The 20,381-nt window shown below is 35.1% G+C and overlaps 1 protein-coding gene across 3 annotated transcripts in view; it reads left to right on the top strand.

The window, feature by feature from the left end:
- HSF2 (heat shock transcription factor 2) overlaps positions 1-17,102 on the top strand; it is a 37,776-nt gene extending 20,674 nt beyond the window's left edge. The window contains exons 6-13 of one of the 3 annotated variants that reach the window (XM_061207020.1): positions 3,217-3,278; positions 4,188-4,275; positions 5,808-5,956; positions 6,377-6,616; positions 7,271-7,376; positions 12,774-12,827; positions 15,560-15,641; positions 16,079-17,102. In XM_061207020.1, the coding sequence (XP_061063003.1) occupies positions 3,217-3,278; positions 4,188-4,275; positions 5,808-5,956; positions 6,377-6,616; positions 7,271-7,376; positions 12,774-12,827; positions 15,560-15,641; positions 16,079-16,371 (1,074 nt within the window). In that variant the 3' untranslated portion in view covers positions 16,372-17,102. The remainder of the gene's footprint in view (positions 1-3,216; positions 3,279-4,187; positions 4,276-5,807; positions 5,957-6,376; positions 6,617-7,270; positions 7,377-12,773; positions 12,828-15,559; positions 15,642-16,078) is intronic. The other 2 variants (XM_061207021.1, XR_009702845.1) reach the window with 2 other exon arrangements.
- Positions 17,103-20,381: the final 3,279 nt, after the last annotated feature.

Raw genomic sequence — 20,381 nt, 5'->3', positions numbered from 1 at the left:
TTGAGTAGTCAGTGATTGATCTTAGTTTCTTATGTATTGGGCATACAGAAGTAAAACTATGAAATCAAACAAATTAAGCCAAGTGTTACATATTCTTTGTAATAAAAAAAATTTCTTATTAGCTAAATGTAGTTATTCCATACCTCCAGATAATGTTTCGTTAGCTTTTAGTAAAATATTTTTGCCTGATATAACAACTTTATTATACTTCATTCTTGGTAGTATAATCAATATACTATCAATTTCTTAACATTTTATATAAAAGACATAGCTTTACTGTGTGGGATTTTTTTTTGTTTTTTGTCTTACTATTTTTTATTCTAAAAGGCATAGATATGGTCTTGGAAGATAAATGACTAATATTTTCAAATCAGTCGATCAAATTATGTGTTCAAAAAAATGAGTTATGAGTGTATGCCACTATTAGTATGTGCAGAAAAGCAGTTAATGTAGTGTTGTAAAATAAATCCTAGATTTTAGTATATGAGCTGAAAATTACTGGGGGAACAGAAAATCTCTCTGCTGCAATTGTGTCCTTGTGATTTAATCTTCTCATATCAGCTTTCATATGTTAATAAGAGGTGAAACATAAAAGTAATTAAGGCAGCTATTTTTTGCTCATGAGTAAACTGGACTAAGTTTAAGCAACAGGTTTTATGGGGGCAGGGAGGGTGGGAGAGCTTCAGTTTGTTCCTAGTCAGAGGCCGTTAGCTAAAAATAGTGTTATGACTGAAAGGATATGGGTGTAGTGGAGCAGGCTTAGAACACAGAGATGAATGGTAGCTGTAGCCTTTGGCCCATAGTCAAAACAGATATACTGATTTTTAAAAATAAGTGTGCAAGTGAAGGTTGAATGTAGGATTCAACTTTAAGGGTTTAGTCCAAGTACATGTATTTGTAAAACTTCCATAGTTGATTCCAACTTGAAGCCCTGTTTAAGAATACCTGATTTTAAATGATAGGTGTACCTTAACCTGTGCTTTATTTTTAAAATCTGTTAATCTTTTTCAGAAAACAATGTTATTGTTAAATATCAACTCACAATACTCCATAATTTGTTGGGGTTTTTTTCTTGAAAGCAAGGATAGTTGGTAAAATACTTATTTAACATTTCAGTTTTTCATGAAAGCTAACATTCTTTCTGCTCAAATTTGAGTTTGAATCTATGTGTTTTAGTGGGGTTAGGGAGTTTACATAACGCATGATGACAGGCGATAATTTTTTCTCTATTCCTAGAATTTGTTTCTAACTCTACCATTTACTGTTTGGCCTTGGATTAATTGGAATAATATATGGGAGGTGTCTGTTATAGAACTTGTCAGCTAAAGAAGTCCAGTGATGTAAATGTTAAATGCCTCATCTTCTCCTTCAGGAAACGAACTCTACAACATAATGCCAAAGTGTCAAAAGAGACCTGAAATCCACAGCAAATTTCAGGAGAAATTTAGCCAGAGATTCATGTTCTTGTAAATTCAGCCAACTAATGTTTTAAGAATTTTCCCTAGCACTTTTTTATAAATTAACAAAAGTAATTGGACTATTTCATAGATATCTTTAAGGTTAAATGTTGTCTTTTCATCAGCTATCAGCATTTTCTTTTGAATAAGCAATTTAGTGGCTAACCTCCTTTTCATAGACTCTAATGCTGTCTAACTATTCAACTAAAATGTCTATATTTTTCTCCATGGCAAAGTTAATACTGATTGTAAGGCAAACCATTTAGTAGCCTCGTTTGGAGGAGAATGTACAATATTAAAGCTATACGATGTGTATTTTCAGTGGACAGTTCTCTATTTTAATTACGTAATTATATTTCATAAAGCTTGTACAAGGAACTCTTCTGCAGAGTCTAAATAGTCATCAGTCACTTGGCCTTTGTTCATAACATCTCAGTGATATACTGCTGCTTTTTTTTTAAAATAAATTAAAAAAATATATATTTATTTATCTTTGGCTGCCTCGGGTCTTCATTGCTGCGCGCGGGCTTTCTCTAGTTGTGGCGAGCGGGGGCCACTGTTTGTTGTGGTGCGCAGGCTTCTCATTGCAGTGGCTTCTCTTGTTGCGGAGCACGGGCTCTAGGCGCGCAGGCTTCAGTAATTGTGGCACGTGGGCTCAGTAGTTGTGGCTCGTGGGCTCCGGAGCACAGGCTCAGTAGTTGCAGCGCACCGGCTTAGTTGCTCCGCGGCATGTGGGATCTTCCCGGACCAGGGCTCAAACCCGTGTCCCCTGCATTGGCAGACGTATTCTTAATCACTGCGCCACCAGGGAAGCCCCTATACTGCTTTTAATAGTTTACTTTTTTAACTCCTTTAGGCAGTATAATTTCAAGGCATACCCTAAACCAGTGGTTCTCACATTCACATCAGTATCACCTGGAGGTCTTGCTAAACAACACATGTTGCTGGACCTCAGCCTCAGCATTTAAGATTCAGCAATTCTGGAGTGAGGCAGAGAATTTGCATGTCTAAAAAGCTCCTAGGCCAGTGCTGCTGGTCCATGGACCACACTTTAAGAAACACTATCATAAAATATGAAGGATTGTTTGCATGTCTTGATCTGTTTAATAGTCTTTTTCTAAATTTAATCAGACTTTGAAGATTAAATCAGCTTCCCGTGATTGTCAGCAGGAAGCTTTGACAGATGTTCAGTGTCTCAATAATAATTTTTCTAGAGTTAGCCAGTAAACTTTTTCTAACTTGAAAATATTAAGATCTATTCTGAGAGAGTTGGCAATTTCTTTTGCCTCTAATTGTATTACCTGGTATAAGAAAAATATCTGTCAAACATCAGTTTTCTTTTCTGCATCATAGTCTTCTTGAAAGAATTTTAAGTAAAAATAGGGATCTGTATCCAGGCATGCTTGGTACTTATCATCAAGACAAATAATTGAACTGAATATTTGATAGATAAATAGATGGATGGGTGGGTAGGAAGCTAGATATATAGATAGATACATGGGTAGATGGATGTCCTAGGTACCTCTATATCTTAGGAAGCAGCAACTTTATCACAGGTTGTTCTTCTGCCTGGATGCTGGTATATTTCTTTAAATATCATTGTAAGATGCATCCAAATTTAAAATGTTAATATGTGAGAAATTATGTGACTTAGAATAGAGGACATACAGTACCTGAATTAATTTTATAAGACTTATAATATAGACTAAAGAATTAAGAATCTATGATGGAATATTTCTTATTTATATTTTCCTTTTAGATTGTCCAGTTTATTGTTACATTGGTTCAGAATAACCAACTTGTGAGTTTAAAACGTAAAAGGTAAGATTTTATGATAATACATTTTGACCTATCTATAGACAACCAGACATGTTAGAATTTAATCATGAATGGTCTACATTTGCTGAGTATATGCGTGTTGTCCCAGATGAACAGTCCTCCCTTGTTAAATTATACTTCTAACATTTCAAGAGTGGTGGTGTTTCCTACTATTGTCATCTTGCTGTTTTTGAGAGATTAGGATAGCCTAAATGGTCGTTTTACATACATACGGTTTATAAAGAGTTCATCTTCCATTCACATTAGCAAATTATTGTAGCATTAGAAGGCCTCAGTGAGAGAAACTCTTAAAAAGAGGATGCATGCTGAAAAAAGCATAAAAAAATTTTTACTTGATATCTCATGTTTAATCCACTCACAAGGGTCTTTAAAAACCTGTACATTGGCCATGGGTTGTGATACCCATAAATGTCAGTAACTACCTTTGTCACAATTAAAACATAAGGAAAACGGTGGACAAAGGAATAGGTAGAAGGAGAAAAAGATTATCTTGTAAGGCAAAGGATTTTAGCAGAGCTTGGTTATACTTACAGCTTATGCTGTAGAATTAAGTCTACTTCCACTGAGTCTTTGTGATATTACCTGCTTTTTACTATATAAGTACCATAAAGAGTTATATAGTTCAGTCAGTAATGAAGTAGATTTGGGGAGAGTAATTTATAGTGTTTATTATAACAAAGATAACACAGAAGAATGGAGAAATAAAAGCCGTAGATACACTCATCCCCCATACCCCTCCAAAGAGGTAATCGTTTTTAAGAGTTTCTTGTGTACTGAAATTTTTTATTCATTATTAAAATGGTGTGTTTATATGTGGCTAAATTATTAGAAGCAATTTAAACTCCATGTATGTTTGCTCACTGAACTTCATGTATATCTTCTGATTTTCAGACCGCTACTTCTAAACACTAATGGAGCTCAAAAGAAGAATTTGTTTCAGCACATAGTAAAAGAACCAGCTGATAATCACCATCATAAAGTAATTTTTAAAATTCTGTTTTATATTTATTATCTCAAACTAAATTTTATTACAGCAGTATGTCATGCATTTGAAAAAGTTTAGTGAATAATCTAACTGTTCATCCTCCAGCTTTTAAAAATCATGACATTTTTTATCATTTGCTTTAGATTATTTTAAGAAATAAACTATTACAAATATAGTTGTCTCAGTTGCCTGTTCCCAAGTTCATTTTTCTCTCCCTCTCCAGTCTCCCCTGTCACCCAGAGATAAATCACTATCTTGAATTAGTATATATCATTCCCATGGCTATTTGATGTGTGAATCCATGAACAATATTTGGTATTATTTTGCATATGTCTAAGCTTTTTATAAATGATATTATTTTGTACATATCATTTTGCAGTGTGGCTTCTTTCACTTGGTCTTGCTTTTGAGATTTATTAAACATAGAGATTTAGTTGATCTTAACTACTATATGAGATTAATTGAATATTATGATAATGTAATTATGCACTTGTCCATTGGTTATTTTAAGTTTCCAACTTTTATTATAAATGTGTACAGACCTAGACTGTTTTACTGTAGCAATTTCAAAAAATATTTTTGTTTACCGTCATTTTTTCACAAGCTCTCTGGATAAATTGTCAAACTTATACCCAGTGGCAATTAGTTGAGTCCAGACTTCTTTTAATATCTGATTATCATTGTTACTTTCAAATCTTAGAATTCTAAATACTGCTTTAGATTTATTATTAAAGTATTGAGATTTTTGTTCTCAGGCAAGTCATAGTTAACCTGACATCTGGTTCCTCTTCCCACTGTTTAAATAATCAAGCATACCTGTTTTTAGGATTGAAGACTCATGTGAATGGGTGAAGATTTCTTAATTTAACTTGATTTACATCTTTTGCCTCTGTATTATCTAGAGTTGAAATTGATAGAATTTTGTATTATAATAATGACTTTAGTTTGCTTTGGAGAATTGAATGTTTTTTTATTAGTGTATCCATGGTCTGAATATAGCTGTAGCTGAATTAAGAAAAATAATAATTGCTAAAATGCCAGACTGACATTTAGCTGTGGAATAGTTGACGTGTTTATTTCCCCCTATTAAAGAAACCATTTAATGAGTAAGAAGAAAACATGGCGTCAAACAGAGTAGCTTGAGATGAAATAATCCCCATCAGCCCAGTGGCCATCTGGTTATGTTTGAGATTTCTGATGAAGTCCTAAGACTTTTTTACTCTTTGGGTATAAAAAATACTTTAAAATTTGAAGATCTTTTCATAGAAACATTCTGAGGCATGTCATCTTTAAAGTCCCTTACAGTAAAAGAAATAGTTAAGTAGCATGCAGATAATACATCTCATACCTCTGTAAATTGGTACTTCTAATACCAGTTTAGTGTATTAAGTCCCATAAGGGCAGAAAACATACCTGTTTTGCTTACCATCGTATCTCAGTGCCCAGGTAACATTTTTTAAATGGTATGTTGTTTGGTAGTCAAAATAATTTCATTTTTTTGATATATTTTCTACCTGATTTTTTAGGTGCCACACAGTAGGACTGAAGGTTTAAAGCCAAGGGAGCGGATTTCAGACGATATCATTATTTATGACGTTACTGATGATAATGCAGATGAAGAAAATATCCCAGTTATTCCAGAAACTAATGAGGATGTTATATCTGATCCCTCCAAGTAAGGAGATTGTGAAATAAAATTTTTGAAAATATTACTCTTTTTTTATCAGAGATCTAAATTTAAAACTACTTTATTCTTTGATAAACTAATATCTGACTCATATTTTAATTATTGAACTGAAAAATTAAGCCAAATTATTCAAGCACATAACCGCCCTCCCTCCAGCGAAAAGACTCCGAGCAAAAAGTCATGAGAATTAATTCTTATTTTTAAAGTTTGGAGTTAAAGACCTTTAATTGATTCTTTGTGGTCTTATATTGTATGAAGTATCAATATTTTTCATTAAACTACACACCCAAGAAAAGCCTTTTGACAGGTGGTTTGGGGAGAGAGTTTCCATGGAGAGTGACTGGATAGGGTGAATTTATTGAATTAATCTGAGAACGTAATTGGTTTTTTCTCATATTGCTGATCTAGCTGTAGCCAGTACCCTGATATTGTCATTGTTGAAGATGACAATGAAGATGAATATGCACCTGTCATTCAGAGTGGAGATCAGAGTGAACCAACCAGAGAATCCCTAAGTTCAGGCAGTGATGGCACCAGCCCTCTCATGTCTAGTGCCGTCCAGCTAAATGGCTCATCTAGTCTGACCACAGAAGATCCTGTGACCATGATGGATTCCATTTTAAATGATAACATCAATCTTTTGGGAAAGTGAGTCTCATCTGAAGGTTGTCTAAATTTATTTGCTTTCTTTGTTTACTTCACATGTTCTTTTTCTCTTTGAATGATTTTCCTTTCAGGTTATGAACCTATGTAGTCAACCTTTCTGTTCTGGTTAGTGCTGAGCTCTGCAAATGGTATTTTGAGAAAGATTTAATTATCCCAAGAGCAGTCTTGGGATTTTCTTGTCAATTCCTCAGATTTCTGTAATGATATACTTGTTCTTGAATGTCTTAAAAGTGTGTGTGATTGTGTGTATTTGTGTTTTTATCAGGACTGTGGAATAATACAATCTTTATGAAGGAACTTATTTTATAGCAAAAGAAAACTAGAAGTTAGTAGCAATAACCAGTAGTAAGAGGTTAAACATTTTATAATTTATAGTATAGAGGAAAAAGATAAATCAGACTGGGTTATTGCAGAACCTTTTTTCTTTAAATACTGAAGTTTTGTATAAAGGCTGTGGGTTCTCAATTAACCAAGTTTTTTTGAATCCTAAATACTGAATAGGATCTCTTAAGGTTAAGAATTGGTAAGGATTCAGCAGTTGCTAGGAATATTTTGCCTAGCTAGACTGCAGCGTGATTTTAAACATAAAAGCAAAGAAACCTAATATTTGATTTTTTTAAAATCTTTTTTCCTTAGGGTTGAGCTGTTGGATTATCTTGACAGTATTGATTGCAGTTTAGAGGACTTCCAAGCCATGCTGTCAGGAAGACAGTTTAGCATAGACCCAGATCTCCTGGTCGATGTAGGTACTTTGAATATTCTTTGTTGTACCGGCAGTTTGTGTGTTTATGTATAGTATTTATAAATCAATGCATCATATTCTTGAATTCTACACTGTTTTTGCAGTTTATTTTTTTAAGTGAATGGTTTTGTTTATTAGAATGAACAGATGGGTTCAGGACAGTGAAGGAGGGTGATCACTATTCATCTCTGAGCAGAAGTTCAGTTAATCCCTGTGTAACAACATATCAACTCTGTTCAACAGTACTATTAAATCCAGGTCTTGTCTGGACTTGTTGCTGTGTTACGTTTTGCTCTAGAGTAAATTGTCATTGAATAGAAATCAGTGGAAATAGTATAAATAATTAGCCAGGAAACAGCATGGAGGCACTTCCTAATACTTTGGGAATTAATGTTTTTCAGTCAAATGTATTATATGTTGTTATATTGAAAAAATTTTTGTATTGAGTCCTAAGATTCCCCTATTCCAGTCCTCACCACCACCTATATGAACTTGATTCCTATGTTGTCTGGACTTTGAATCCTTGTCTATCATTTCTGGTACTAACCTTGCTCTCTTTTCTCTTGTTCCTACCACTCCTCTCTCTCTTACCTAAAGCTTTCTATGTGGCCTGGTCTCATCCAGATGAATCTTGTTCTTTCCCCTATTTCCATTTCCTGTTGTGTTCTTTTTCTTGAAAAGTTTTGTTGTTCTTTGTTTTGTATTTTTTTCCTTAAAATACAGCTTCTCTCACATCAGAAGATTCTACAGTTTGTCAGTGTCACATGACTGTTATTTTTCCTAAATCATCAGTGCCTCACAGCAGGAATCTTCTTTGAAGATTTCCTTTCCATGTTACTCTCTTAAATGAATTCAACATCCATGTTAATGACCTATTTGGACTTGTTTAACAGTAACTTGACAGCCCTTCTTGATTCTATCAGTCTTTGTCCCCAATCTGAATCCAGAGACCTTTTAGAATATCTCTCCCTTAGATCACTAAGAAGGAAATAAAATCCTGTAATTCTGACTCTCTACAAATCCCCACAGTCTTCAAGTAGGTCATTTTAATTTAACTTTGGAACAGTTATCACATTCTTTTGTCCTCACGACCTTATCCAGCCAACACTTCCCTATTCACAGAGCATAATTCACCATGCCCTGGTACTCTCATCAGCTGTGGAATCTCATATCCTTTCTTCTTAGAGGAAGTACTTCCTTTTTAAAGCCAGTTTGTACACCTGCCCCCCGCCTCTCTGTTTTTCTCTCTCTATCTTTGATCTTTTCCAACTGCCTTCAGTGGGTACAGATCATCTCCATTTTGATGTTTTGCTCTGCTCATTTACCATTCTGCTTCTCTAATCCTTTTACTACAAAACTGTAGAAATGAGTGGCTGTATTCGTTACTTTTTTTTTTTCACTCTGTATTTCTTTTGAAACCCTGGATTGTCTTGCTTATTTACTTGAAGCCTGTGCTGTCTTGGTATATCCACTGTAAGTAGCCTGCAGCTTTTTTTTTTTTTTTTTTTTCCTTCCTCCAAATTAAGCCACTGGGCTAGTGGAAGAAGGTTTGTTTTGAATCAGACAGATTTGGGTTCCAGTTTTGGCTCATGTTACTTACTAGCTAAGTTATTAATCTTGGGAAAGTTAACCTCTCTTTCTCAGTTTCCCCATCTGTTAAATATGGCTGATGCCTGACATGAAGGGCTTTTGTAAGGATTATAAGTAATTAACACTATTACTATTTAACACTATTGATTTTCTACTATAGAACTTTTCCTGGTGATTTTAAAGGCACTGGACCTCTTTGTTCTCTTCCTATCTCCTTAACTGTTCTGTTTCCTCTAAGAGCTTTTCTTTTTCTTGCTGTCTTCTACTTGTGGATATTCCCCAAGATACCCAGTCTTTTATCCTGTTTTTGCCTACCTCTCTTCTTTTTTTTATCCTGCCTCTCTGGAGGGATTTTGGCTTGTAGGATTGCTCTCAAATGTATATCTCCAGCTCTTAATATTTTTTAAAGTAACCTTTGCTTGAATTCTAATTCCATGCCTTTGGGATCATCAGTTAGATCTTGCCTTAAATTATTTGTGTTTAACACCAAACCTTTGTTTATTTTCTAAACTAGCTCCCTTTTTAAGCTTTATTTTCTGTAGTGGTATCAGACTTCTGTTTACCCACACAGGATAGTAATCACAGTAATCTTGGTTTCTTTATCTCCTTGTTCACCAAGCCTGTGTATTTTCCAAAATAACATTCACAAACCATCCCTACTTTCTATTGGGTTGGCCAGAAAGTGCCTTCGGTTTTTAAGTAAAAATAAGACAATTTTTCATTTTCACCAAGAACTTTATTGAACAACATATATTCACCGTTTTGTTCCACTACCTTCTGCCATTTTTCATACACCTTCATAATTCCATCTTCCCAAAACTTTTTATCTTTTTGAGCAAAGAATTATTCCAGGTACCTTTTACAGTCTTCCAGGGAATTGAATATTTTTCCATTAAGAGAATTCTGTAAAGATCAAAGTAAATGGAAATCTGAAGGTACAATATCTGGTGAATATGGCTGATGAATCCAAACTTCCCAGCCAAGCTGTAACAGTTTTTGCCTGGATATCAAACAAACATGTGATCTTGCATTATCCTGATGGAAAGATTATGAATTTTCTGTTGACTAATTCCGGATGCTTTTCGTCAAGTGCTGCTTTCAGTTGGTCTAATTGGGAGCAGTACTTGTTGGAATTAATCATTTGGTTTTCCAGAAGGAGCTCATAATAGAGGACTCCCTTCCAATCCCACTATATACACAACATCACCTTTGGATGAATACAGGCCTTTGGTGTGGTTGGTGGTGGTTCATTTCACTTGCCGCACGATCTCTTCTGTTCCACATTATTGTACAGTATCCACTTTTCATTATTGTATGGCATCACAATTTGTTTTAAAAAGGAATGTTTTCATTACATTTAAGTAGAGAATCGCATGTAGAAATATGTTGGAGAAGGTTTTTTCATTTAACATATGTGGAACCCAAACTTCTAAGTGATTAATATATATATTAACATAACAAACTTCATAGTGACTTTCAGTGCTCAATTTGAATATTTTGAATATGTCAGCTATCTGCCACGTGGTATAATGTTGCTTGTTCTGATTAATGTCTCGATTTGATCGCTATCAACTTCAACTGGTCTACCCAACCGTGGAGCATGGTCCAGCGAGAAATCTCCACGAAACTTTGCAAACTGCTTTTGACACATTCAGTCAGTCACAGCACCTTCTCCATACACTGCACAAATCTTTTTGTGCGTTTCAGTTGCATTTTTACCTTTCTTGAAATAGTGAAGCATAATATGCTGAAGATGTTGCTTTTTTTCTTCCATCTTCAATATTAAAATGACTACATAAAAATTCACCAATTTTAATTTTTTTTTTAAATACACGCTGATATGACAACTGTCACAATACAGTCTAGCAAGATTGTTTCAAATGAAGTTAAAGACAACTAAGTGCTACTAGAGCCATCTTACAGAAAAACCAAACGAACTTCTGGGCCAACCCAATATTTTCACTGTTGCCTCTCTCATCTAAGACCTTCATTGTTTATTGTTTCATCCTTGAATTATGGGGTATTGTCATAAATAAAAAATCTACCCATAGGTTGCCTTGTTCTCTGAGATGGCAAAGATGGTAAGAACATGTGGGAGTCATAAGTATGCTGAGAAGCTCATGGGTTCTTGCTGCAGAGTTCAGTACAAGTGACCCAGTGTGGAATCAGTAGGAGAGACTTGACCTTAGAATTCAACCGTGTCAGCTCCTTATACATGATCTATTTTCCGACTTCAGACCATGCGTGTGCTGGGAATGCATGAAGGTATCCCTGAGTCAGTGGGTAGAGGGATTGGGGCAAAGAAGGAGTGAGGAGTTTATACTGCTGGTCCTCCTCAGATGCCACTCTCAGTAGGGACAAAATCTGGTCAGACCTCTGAGGCAAGTACAAGCTGAACTGGTAGAGATTGGCAGTGATGTATAGTTACCTACTCTTAGGAAACTGAGTCTCTTCCTCTTCATGGATCAGTAGGTGGTATGAAAGGAGGAAAAGTTAATGAAAGGAAAAGAAGAGCTGGGGATATTTTTAGGGCTACAATGAATGTGGAACTTGAAGGAGAGGAATCAGTGTTTAGAGAGGGTGGAGGAGCCTCTCTGCATTTCATTCTATCCTGCAAACCATTTGGTGTGCTCATTCTCTTAAAATGCTTTAGTCAGTATATTTCATTACTCAGGCCACTCCCAAGTCTCTTATTGCTGACAGAATGTCCTGTCCATTCACTAGCCTTGCCTTACCTTTTGAACCTTATGTATACAACTTACTATTCAACTCAGAACTTCTGCATTATTTGGACTTGTCGTCTTATTTGTAGAACTTACCTCACAAGCATTTCTTCCTCTCTGTTGTTGCTAATGCTGTAACAATGTACTCCTTCATCCTCTCCTTTCTAAGTCCTAACCATTCTCCAGGAACTACATGTCACATAGTTTTATCAAGACTTTTTGTTTCATCTGAGGGACGGGGGGTGTGTGTGTGTCTGTTTTCCTTTCTCTTAGCTCCTTAGTACTTTTGAGCCCCACCATCCATTATTATTGTAATACTGGATTGTATCTGATCATATGTTGCTATTTGATGTTGTTCTTATTTTGCCTTTTAGATTGTAAGCTCCTGGAGAGCAGGAATAGTGTCTTCATCTTGTATTCTTCATGATGTCAATTATTTCTTAGATGCTCAATAAATCCCTGTGGACTGGATGACTTTGAAGCTTATGACATAAACAAAAGTTATGTTTGTAAAGTGGCTGGGCTGAGGAGTGCAGTAAGCAGTAGGCAGTGGTCTTTGCATTCATGGCTTCCCTTGCTAGGTGAGGTGAAAAGAACCAACACGGAGTTAAGCCATTTGGTCAGAGGGCTCTACTTGAGGTGTAATTTAGGAACCACTGTCATAGAGCAGATTCTATAAATGTATCACATAATTAGCAGGTAGTCAGTGAAGGCTCTTGTCAGGGCAAGGGACTCAGCCCTGGGTGCCATTTAAGGCCAGAGGCTTTTAGGGAGGAAAAAATAAAGGAAATGAAGGAGAGGGGAGGTGGGGAAAACCACCATTTGTCTCAAGTGATTTACCTTACTACTTTATAGAATAGAAATTCTTAAAACAGCTAATGCATGGGCTAGCTTGCTCTGCTTTTGTTCGTTTTTCTTTCCGCTTTCCTGCTTTTCTCTTCCAAACTTGTTTTACTATATGGAAACTTCCTAGTGCAGGAGCTACATCTCTTCACCCAACATGGCTGTATAAAAATTTTGAACACACAGTTAATTTTTTAAAAATATTTTTTAAACTTATCATCTTTCTTGTTTGGTCTTTCAGCTTTTCACTAGTTCTGTGCAGATGAATCCCACAGATTACATCAATAATACAAAAGTAAGTTTTAATTTGTGTTGCTCAGGACCCGTAGCTGTAAGAATTTGAAAAAAGTCCTAGTAAGTAGAGAGCAGTATCACTCCCAGTTACAAAAAACATTTTGTATTCTTACCTAGTACATGTGATCAAGATAATAAAATTCTAGATGAAAAGTTAGCTTTTGGTTATGGGGTGAATCATTGCCCAGTTCTTCTGTGCCTTGTGCTATTAAGTACCAGTGTGAAATCAGCCCTCAATGTGCTGGGAGATAAACTGACTAAATTTGGCATATTCAGGTATATCACTGAAAAAAATTATTAAAATATGATTTCTTCATGTTCTGTGTCTTCATTTTACATTCTTATTCCATCTATAAATAACTTATCAGCATTTTTTATTGAAAATTTAAGGGTACCCATATTTTAAAATAAGTTCCTTCATTTTTTTTAGCATACAGTAAAAGCACAGGGATTTATACTATTTGTAGGTAAGGTGAGTTGAAACAGTGAAGTATGGATTTTGGACTTTTTTTTTAAGTAATTGTTTTATTTTCTTAAATGTATAGTACCTGCAGTTGGGATTAGCAGATGTTAACAAATTCTTTAGAACTGGTTTTTAATGAGTAATAAGAACAATGTGAAGTTGTTAGAGCAGACATTTAGAAATCATTCTGTTTCGTTGTGTAGCTTATTGTCTTGAATAGGTATATACTTCATTTATCTTGTATTTATACCAAATTGTTCTGTAATCCCTGTTTTTCGTTGAATGAAAAGGTACATCAGGTCCCCTGAAATGTGTACAAATTCTAGATTAGTGGAATCAAAATTTAATTTTTATTCGTGTTCTTTATAGTAAAAAATGAACACATATTAAATATGAGGTATTAGAGTGAGGAGGTGGAATTTTTCTGACCATTGTCATGTGTGAGGATGGCCTGACCACATTTTCTACATTTTCAAAGTTATAGCCTGGGTAACTTAAAGTTGAAGGAATTTGTGAATTTTTGAACTAGAAGGTTGATTATACATTCAGTATTTGGATGATTTATATCAGGGGTTGTCATACTTTTTCTTTGAAGACTAAATATTTTTGGTTTTGCATGAAGCCAGGTGTTCTCTTTCACAACTAGCCAACTGCAATTGTAGTGCAAAAGCAGCCGTAGACAATACATAAAAGAATGAGTATGGCTGTGCTTCTGTAAAACTTTACTTTCAGAAACAGTCAGGATGCTGAATTTGGCATTTGGACTATAGTTTGTCTAGGTTTATATTATAAGAATCTGTGGACCACGTCAGTACTGTGTTTCAGTAAATATATTATTGAATGTTAGACCTTAAGTTGAATGAACCCATATCATGCATTCATTTAGTGAATGTGCTGTACTGTTTGTTTATTGTTAGACATTGAGTTGTTCTCTATTCTTGAATCATCTCCTGTTCCCAAAAGCTTTTAGAAATAGCAGTTAAACAGCAAGTTTACATATTGCTCTATAGTACTATAGAAAAATTAAAATTGAGAGTGATTTTTTTATCATAGTTTTAGAATCTAGATTGTTTTTAAATAATTGACATATCAGCTGTCATTCCCTTGCTCATGACAGGTATTATGTGACATGTATTACAGCACTCTTTACTAATGAGTCAGGATGCCTTATACTCCTCACTATAGCAGTCTAAGTGGTCACTAATAAGCAACAATTTGTATGGGAGATGAAACCCATTTGTCATCCTGGTTCTCATATGCTTTAGAATAACAACAGTGGCATCCTTGGAAAATACCTATTTTAGGAAGTAGAAAAATACAGAAGGTATTATTTCGTTAATGTTTATTTATTGTGAATGCTAAATGAGAAATATTTTAATGTAAATTTTTGGGGAAGTTTAAGTAGTTTTTATTATGTCTTGGAGTCATTATTATCTATGAAGCCTGGAAACTTATACTGCTTACTTCTGTGATGAATATCAGAGAAATGATAGGAATTAGTATGTTTGTTACATCATATATAATTTACAAGCATGCAGATATCTGGGACTCACAGCTATTCAGGAAAAATTGTGAACCTCAGCACCTCAGTTTGAACATCGTTGAAAAGAGCACTGAAGACCTTAACATTTAAAGATTAATCCCCTTACAATCAGATGTAAGGAGAGAAGACAGTGGTTGAAAGAAGCAATTTAAATGACAGAAAAGAATTGAAAGAGCCAAAAAAGGAAATGAAGAAACACCACCTCAATTTTGAGGCTTCCAAATATAGGGATAAATAGTTTGAAGGATGTTATCCTGAGCTACTGTAAACATGTTCACTTATGCTAAATATTCTGTTTGTGAGTGAAAAGAAATGTGTAATACATTTTAAATCAAAGCTGTTTAAAATGAATTTAATTGTTTAAAGAATTATCTCTTCATTAGCAATTAGAAACTAGCCATCTTTGATTCATTACCATCTTCTACTCTTGTCAAATTCTGTCTGTTCTACTGTTGATATGCTCCCTCCTTTTTGTACTTAGTGTCATCCTAGTTCAGGTTCTTTGTTTCATCCACCTGATGACAGCAGTAGTTTTCTTAGCCAGTTTCCTTACCTCTACTCAGATCTCTTTCTCTCCCTAGTTCATCTTTCCTGATGCTCCCCTTTCCCATATATTTCAGAGAATGTACCAATATTCTTATACTGTACCAGTTTTTAATTTTTTGCTATTTTTCAGGAACATATAAAATGTGAGACAAGTATTTTTATATTATTTTTTCTCTTTTAGTCCGAGAATAAAGGATTAGAAACCAAGAGCAATGTAGTTCAGCCAGTTTCAGAAGAGGGAAGAAAATCTAAACCCAAAACAGGTAGGTATAAATGTAGTATTAGTTTTTTTAAATAAAGATTTCTATGTAGAAACTGGGGGCCAAGGAAGGTTTTGCCATGCTTAATAATTGAACACAGATTTGTATTAGTCTCAGTTCTATGCATAATGTATCAAGGTTCCAGCATATAAAGGAAATTGAATTGGTGTAGTAGTAGTTCTTAAAGATTGTCATTTTTTCCCCCCCTGTTTAACTTCAGGAGAACTGAAAGAACCCTCAGTTCTTAATTGTTGAATAAAAGTATACATTTTCTGACTTGTACATTTTTAAATTTACTGACACAAAGTGTGATATTTCTTGTTTGGCTATATAAGGGTAATGATTGCACATATGCACATCTGCTTCTGTTTTTTCCACCATATAGCTTGAACTCTATATAAGCTGGTGATAAAAGACCAGTCTTCTTATCTTTGTTATAGATAAGCAGCTTATACAGTACACTGCCTTTCCACTTCTTGCATTCCTCGATGGGAACCCTGCTTCTACTGTTGAACAGGGGAGTACAGCATCATCAGAAGTTATGTCCTCTGTAGATAAACCCATAGAAGTTGATGAGCTTCTGGACAGCAGCTTGGACCCAGAACCAACCCAAAGTAAGCTTGTTCGCCTGGAGCCATTGACTGAAGCTGAAGCTAGTGAAGCCACACTGTTTTATTTATGTGAACTTGCTCCTGCACCTCTGGATAGTGATATGCCACTTTTAGATAGCTAAATCCCCAAGAAGTGGACTCTATGTGTATATATTCATCAAAATGATGAACTATTTATTTTAAAGTATCATTTGGTACTTTTTTTTGTAAATTGCTTTGTTTCGTTTAATCAGATACTGTGGAATCAAAAGCACCTTCTGCTTTTCTCACTAACCACACACTCTTGCAAAGCTTTCAGATGTTACTCAGCTACGTAGGTACATAAGATTTGATGCGTTAAATCACAGTATTGGCATATCTTTAAGTTGGATTCAAATGGCCATTTTTCTCCAATTACAGCAAATTGGATTTGTTTTTTACATGTATGTTCATTAACCCCAGTTAAACTTTTTGTTTGTTTGTTTTACTTGTTGATGCTGTCTTGTTTGCATTGAGTGTAAGTCACTATAACTAATGGTAGAACTCCTAAAGCTTTCTCTGTTCCAGTTGCTTTTATTAAGTACTTTTCACTTGGCTTCTTTATAAAACTGGGAACATAAAGTGCCTGTATCTTGTAAAACTTCATTTGTCTCTCTTGGTTCAGAGAAGTTCATTCATGTTCAACAGGAAAGGCAACATATACTTGAGTGCTTGCTGTCTGATGCAGTTGCAGCTCCATATACATAGAAAAAGGGGATGGGATGGTGTCAACCCATCCACCTCACTGGACTAGTTTTAAGTAAAAGTTTTCTGGTTTGTTTGTGTTTTTTTGAAGCATACTATTTAGTAAAATAAATACAATGAATGTTGCGTACTAGTGTCTGTTATGTGTCTTCTTTGGAGGTGACATCCATGTGACAGTTTTTCCTTTTCATAGGAAGTAGACAGACTTAAACTGTAAACTTTATCTGTTGTCCATTATTCTTAATATGAGTCATACCAAGATCTTTGTGCCTCATCTCAGAAGATAGACTGTGTATTGCAACAAGGAAGAAATATAATGCCTCCAAATTTAAAAATTATGCTGGCTTGCTTTCTATGTTGCTAATAAAGAACTGAGAAAAGTATGCTTCCAACTGTCCCAAATTAGGTAAGAACATTATTACTGGATGCCAAGGGCCTATAATTTTTGCCCTAAGAGAAGATAAGAGAAACAGTTAAATCACTTCTTTCCTTTGGAACACTTGCTCAGAAGAATTAGAGAGACTTAATGCAAGGCCAGGGCACTATCACTTGAAGAATTGTGCCTTCAAGCAGAGGACTGAAAGCAGTGAGCTAGCATCTGAATATTTTATAGGGCTGCTTGATGAGGAATTGCGAAGATGGCCTTCCTGGTGGTTATAGTCTCTCAGTATCTTGGAACTTCTCTTACTGTGATGTAAAATTTCAAATAAAGCGTAGCACAGAGGGATAAGAAACCCTTCCTTAGCAGATCCTAAAATACTTGGCTCTGACAATGGGATCTTGGTGAACTAATTTAAGAACCCAGAACAGTTTTCTGCGTAAGCTTTAGAGGTCACTTTCTTAGAGATTGTTAAGGTGCGAAGAGCTTAGAGACTGAGGAGAAGAGAGCTTCAGAGGCTTTTTCTTTTTCGCTTCCCTTCCTCACTGGGATATGATTAAGTTTCTTCTCCTTTGGGGATAACTCGAGAAGTATTTAAAAAATAATTTTGAAAACCTTATACCTCCTAGTACTTTTTAAGGTGACATTTAAATTTTTTCATCTTAAGTATTCGGGAAGAATTCAGGATATTGTTAATACTGCCATTTTAAAAAATAGTTGTTACGTGCTTTTAAATGTATCTGAAAGAATCTAAATACCATAGTGATTTGATGTTCTTCATCATCCATTCCACTTCCTCCAAAGAATTTTATCCTACTTTTGTTATGCGTGAGTCATACATTGAAAATAATTGTTGCACTTCTCTGCAACTAAATTTGAAATTGCATCCTGTAACCTTAAGATTCTAAGCATTAAAGTTTGTCTCCGATTATAAATACACAGTTGATCAAAACAGTATAAACGTATGTGGCAGAGACTGTTAACTGATTGATTGCTGAACCATTTCCTATCATGCAGTTAGATTATTTCCACCTTTGTAAACAGGGTAGCTATGTAATTGAATTCTAATAAATCAGGAAAAGTGATGTTCAGAACTTGCAGGTCTGGTCTGTGAACATCTCCCCCATGCAGCCCTCCTCACCTTTTACCCGTCTACTAGCTTGATGCAGAGGAATATGTGGCTTCCAAGTATACACAGGAGAAGGAAGAAACCTGGCTTCCTGAATCGCCGCTTAGAGGAGAGCCACCCATCAATCCTGGATATTCATTTAGGCTTCAGGTGGGGTGGGGGGAGACAAACCTTCATTATGTTCTGCCTCTGAGTTTTGGGGGACTGATCTGTTAGAGATTTTAGTGTTCGCTAACAATATAGTCCAAATTTTGATGAACTGTTAAACATACAAAGTAAAATTTTACCAGAAATACATCTTTTTGTGGGGTGCACAGATCTCAGGGATTTTTTTCCCCCAAATGTTTTATTATCTGGGGGTAAGTTTATATCAATATAATAAGAGCATCAATTTTTTTTGTTTTTATAAAGTCCTAAGAAACTTATAATACAAAAAAGAGAATAGAAGGGATTTTGTTACAGCAGTGTCACTCAATTATTTGAAGTCCTTCAGAATTCACTAAGTATTTTAAAATTTATTAGCTGGTAATTTCATTAGATCATCCTGATTCAATTTCATTGAAAGAAAAGAAATAAAAATCACCTCAGGATTTTTTAAACCAGTGTCATTCTCTTACCAATATTTAAAATTGTCTCTACTTCTGTGTTTAGCGGTTTTATCCAAAGTGCCTTGGTATTAAGATTCAGAATGAATTAAGAGGTATTATATATCCTTTGTTTTGTCAAATGTGAAAAGTAATTGTTAAGAGGGATGATGCCTTGTCCTGAGGCATCTTTTCAGGCACATCAACTTTAGGAAAATGTACGCATGGAAATTGAAGATCTGGAAACTGATTCCTTTAAAAGTAACCTAACTTGTGTTTACAGCAGAGTCTGTGTGCTGTTTGGAAAACAAATAGCATAGTATGAATACTTTAGAGGGTACCCCTCATCTTCATCCCACCTCCAAGCTTCTTTTGCCTCAGTGGGATACAAGTAGGCCCATAGGAGAGGCTGTGACTTAGAGCTAAGTGTTCTTTTAGGGTGTGTCACTGTGTGTTTCATAGGGATGGTATATACTCAGGAACTTAAGAGGCTGAAGTGTGAGAACAAAAGGTCCACAGACTGGGAAAATGACACATGATGTACATAAAATGCTACATTTGACAATTAGAGCCTAATTGAAATATCAAGCATACATGAAATATTTTGAGAATCAGTTGCGTATTAGGCCATAAAGCAAGTCAAATTTCAGGGAATTGGTTTCAAACAGATTAACTACAATACAAAGAAGCTAGACCTTGACAATTTTGAGGCATACTGGCGTATTTTGTAATGCCCCTCAATTTGGGGTTACCTGATGTTTCTTCCCATTAGACTGGGATTATGGGTTTTGGGAAAGATCATAGAAGTGAAGTGCCACTTTCAACACATGAAAGGTAAATGCTATCAACCTGATTTTTCACTGCTGATATTAACCTTGACTTACTAGATTGAGCCCAAAGCTTCTGTAATAGCTCTTGTGCAGTCTCAAAACCAACCCAAGCAGCCCAGTCAGCCTGTGTAATTTGTACACACACACACACACATACCCTATTGGTTTGTCTCTCTGGAACAGGACAGTACTAAAAAGGGTGTAACAATGGCCAAATAGTCACAAGTTGTCTATTTAGGTCTTCTGCCCATTTTTTGATTGGGTTTTTTTTTTTAATATTAAGCTGTATGAGCTGTTTGTATATTTTGGAAATTAATCCCATGTCAGTAGCATCACTTGCAAATAGTTTCTCCCATTCTGCAGTTTGTCTTTTGTTTATGGTTTCCTTTGCTGTGCAAAAGCTTTTAAGTTTCATTAGGTCACATTCATTTACTTTTATTTCCATTACTCTAGGAGACAGGTCCAAAAAAAAAGTGCTGCAATTTAT

Source organism: Eubalaena glacialis, chromosome 12, assembly GCF_028564815.1.
Source record: "Eubalaena glacialis isolate mEubGla1 chromosome 12, mEubGla1.1.hap2.+ XY, whole genome shotgun sequence".
Lineage (NCBI taxonomy): Eukaryota > Metazoa > Chordata > Mammalia > Artiodactyla > Balaenidae > Eubalaena > Eubalaena glacialis.
Note: the sequence above shows the minus strand (reverse complement) of the source record. Positions and strands in the feature narration are given on the sequence as shown.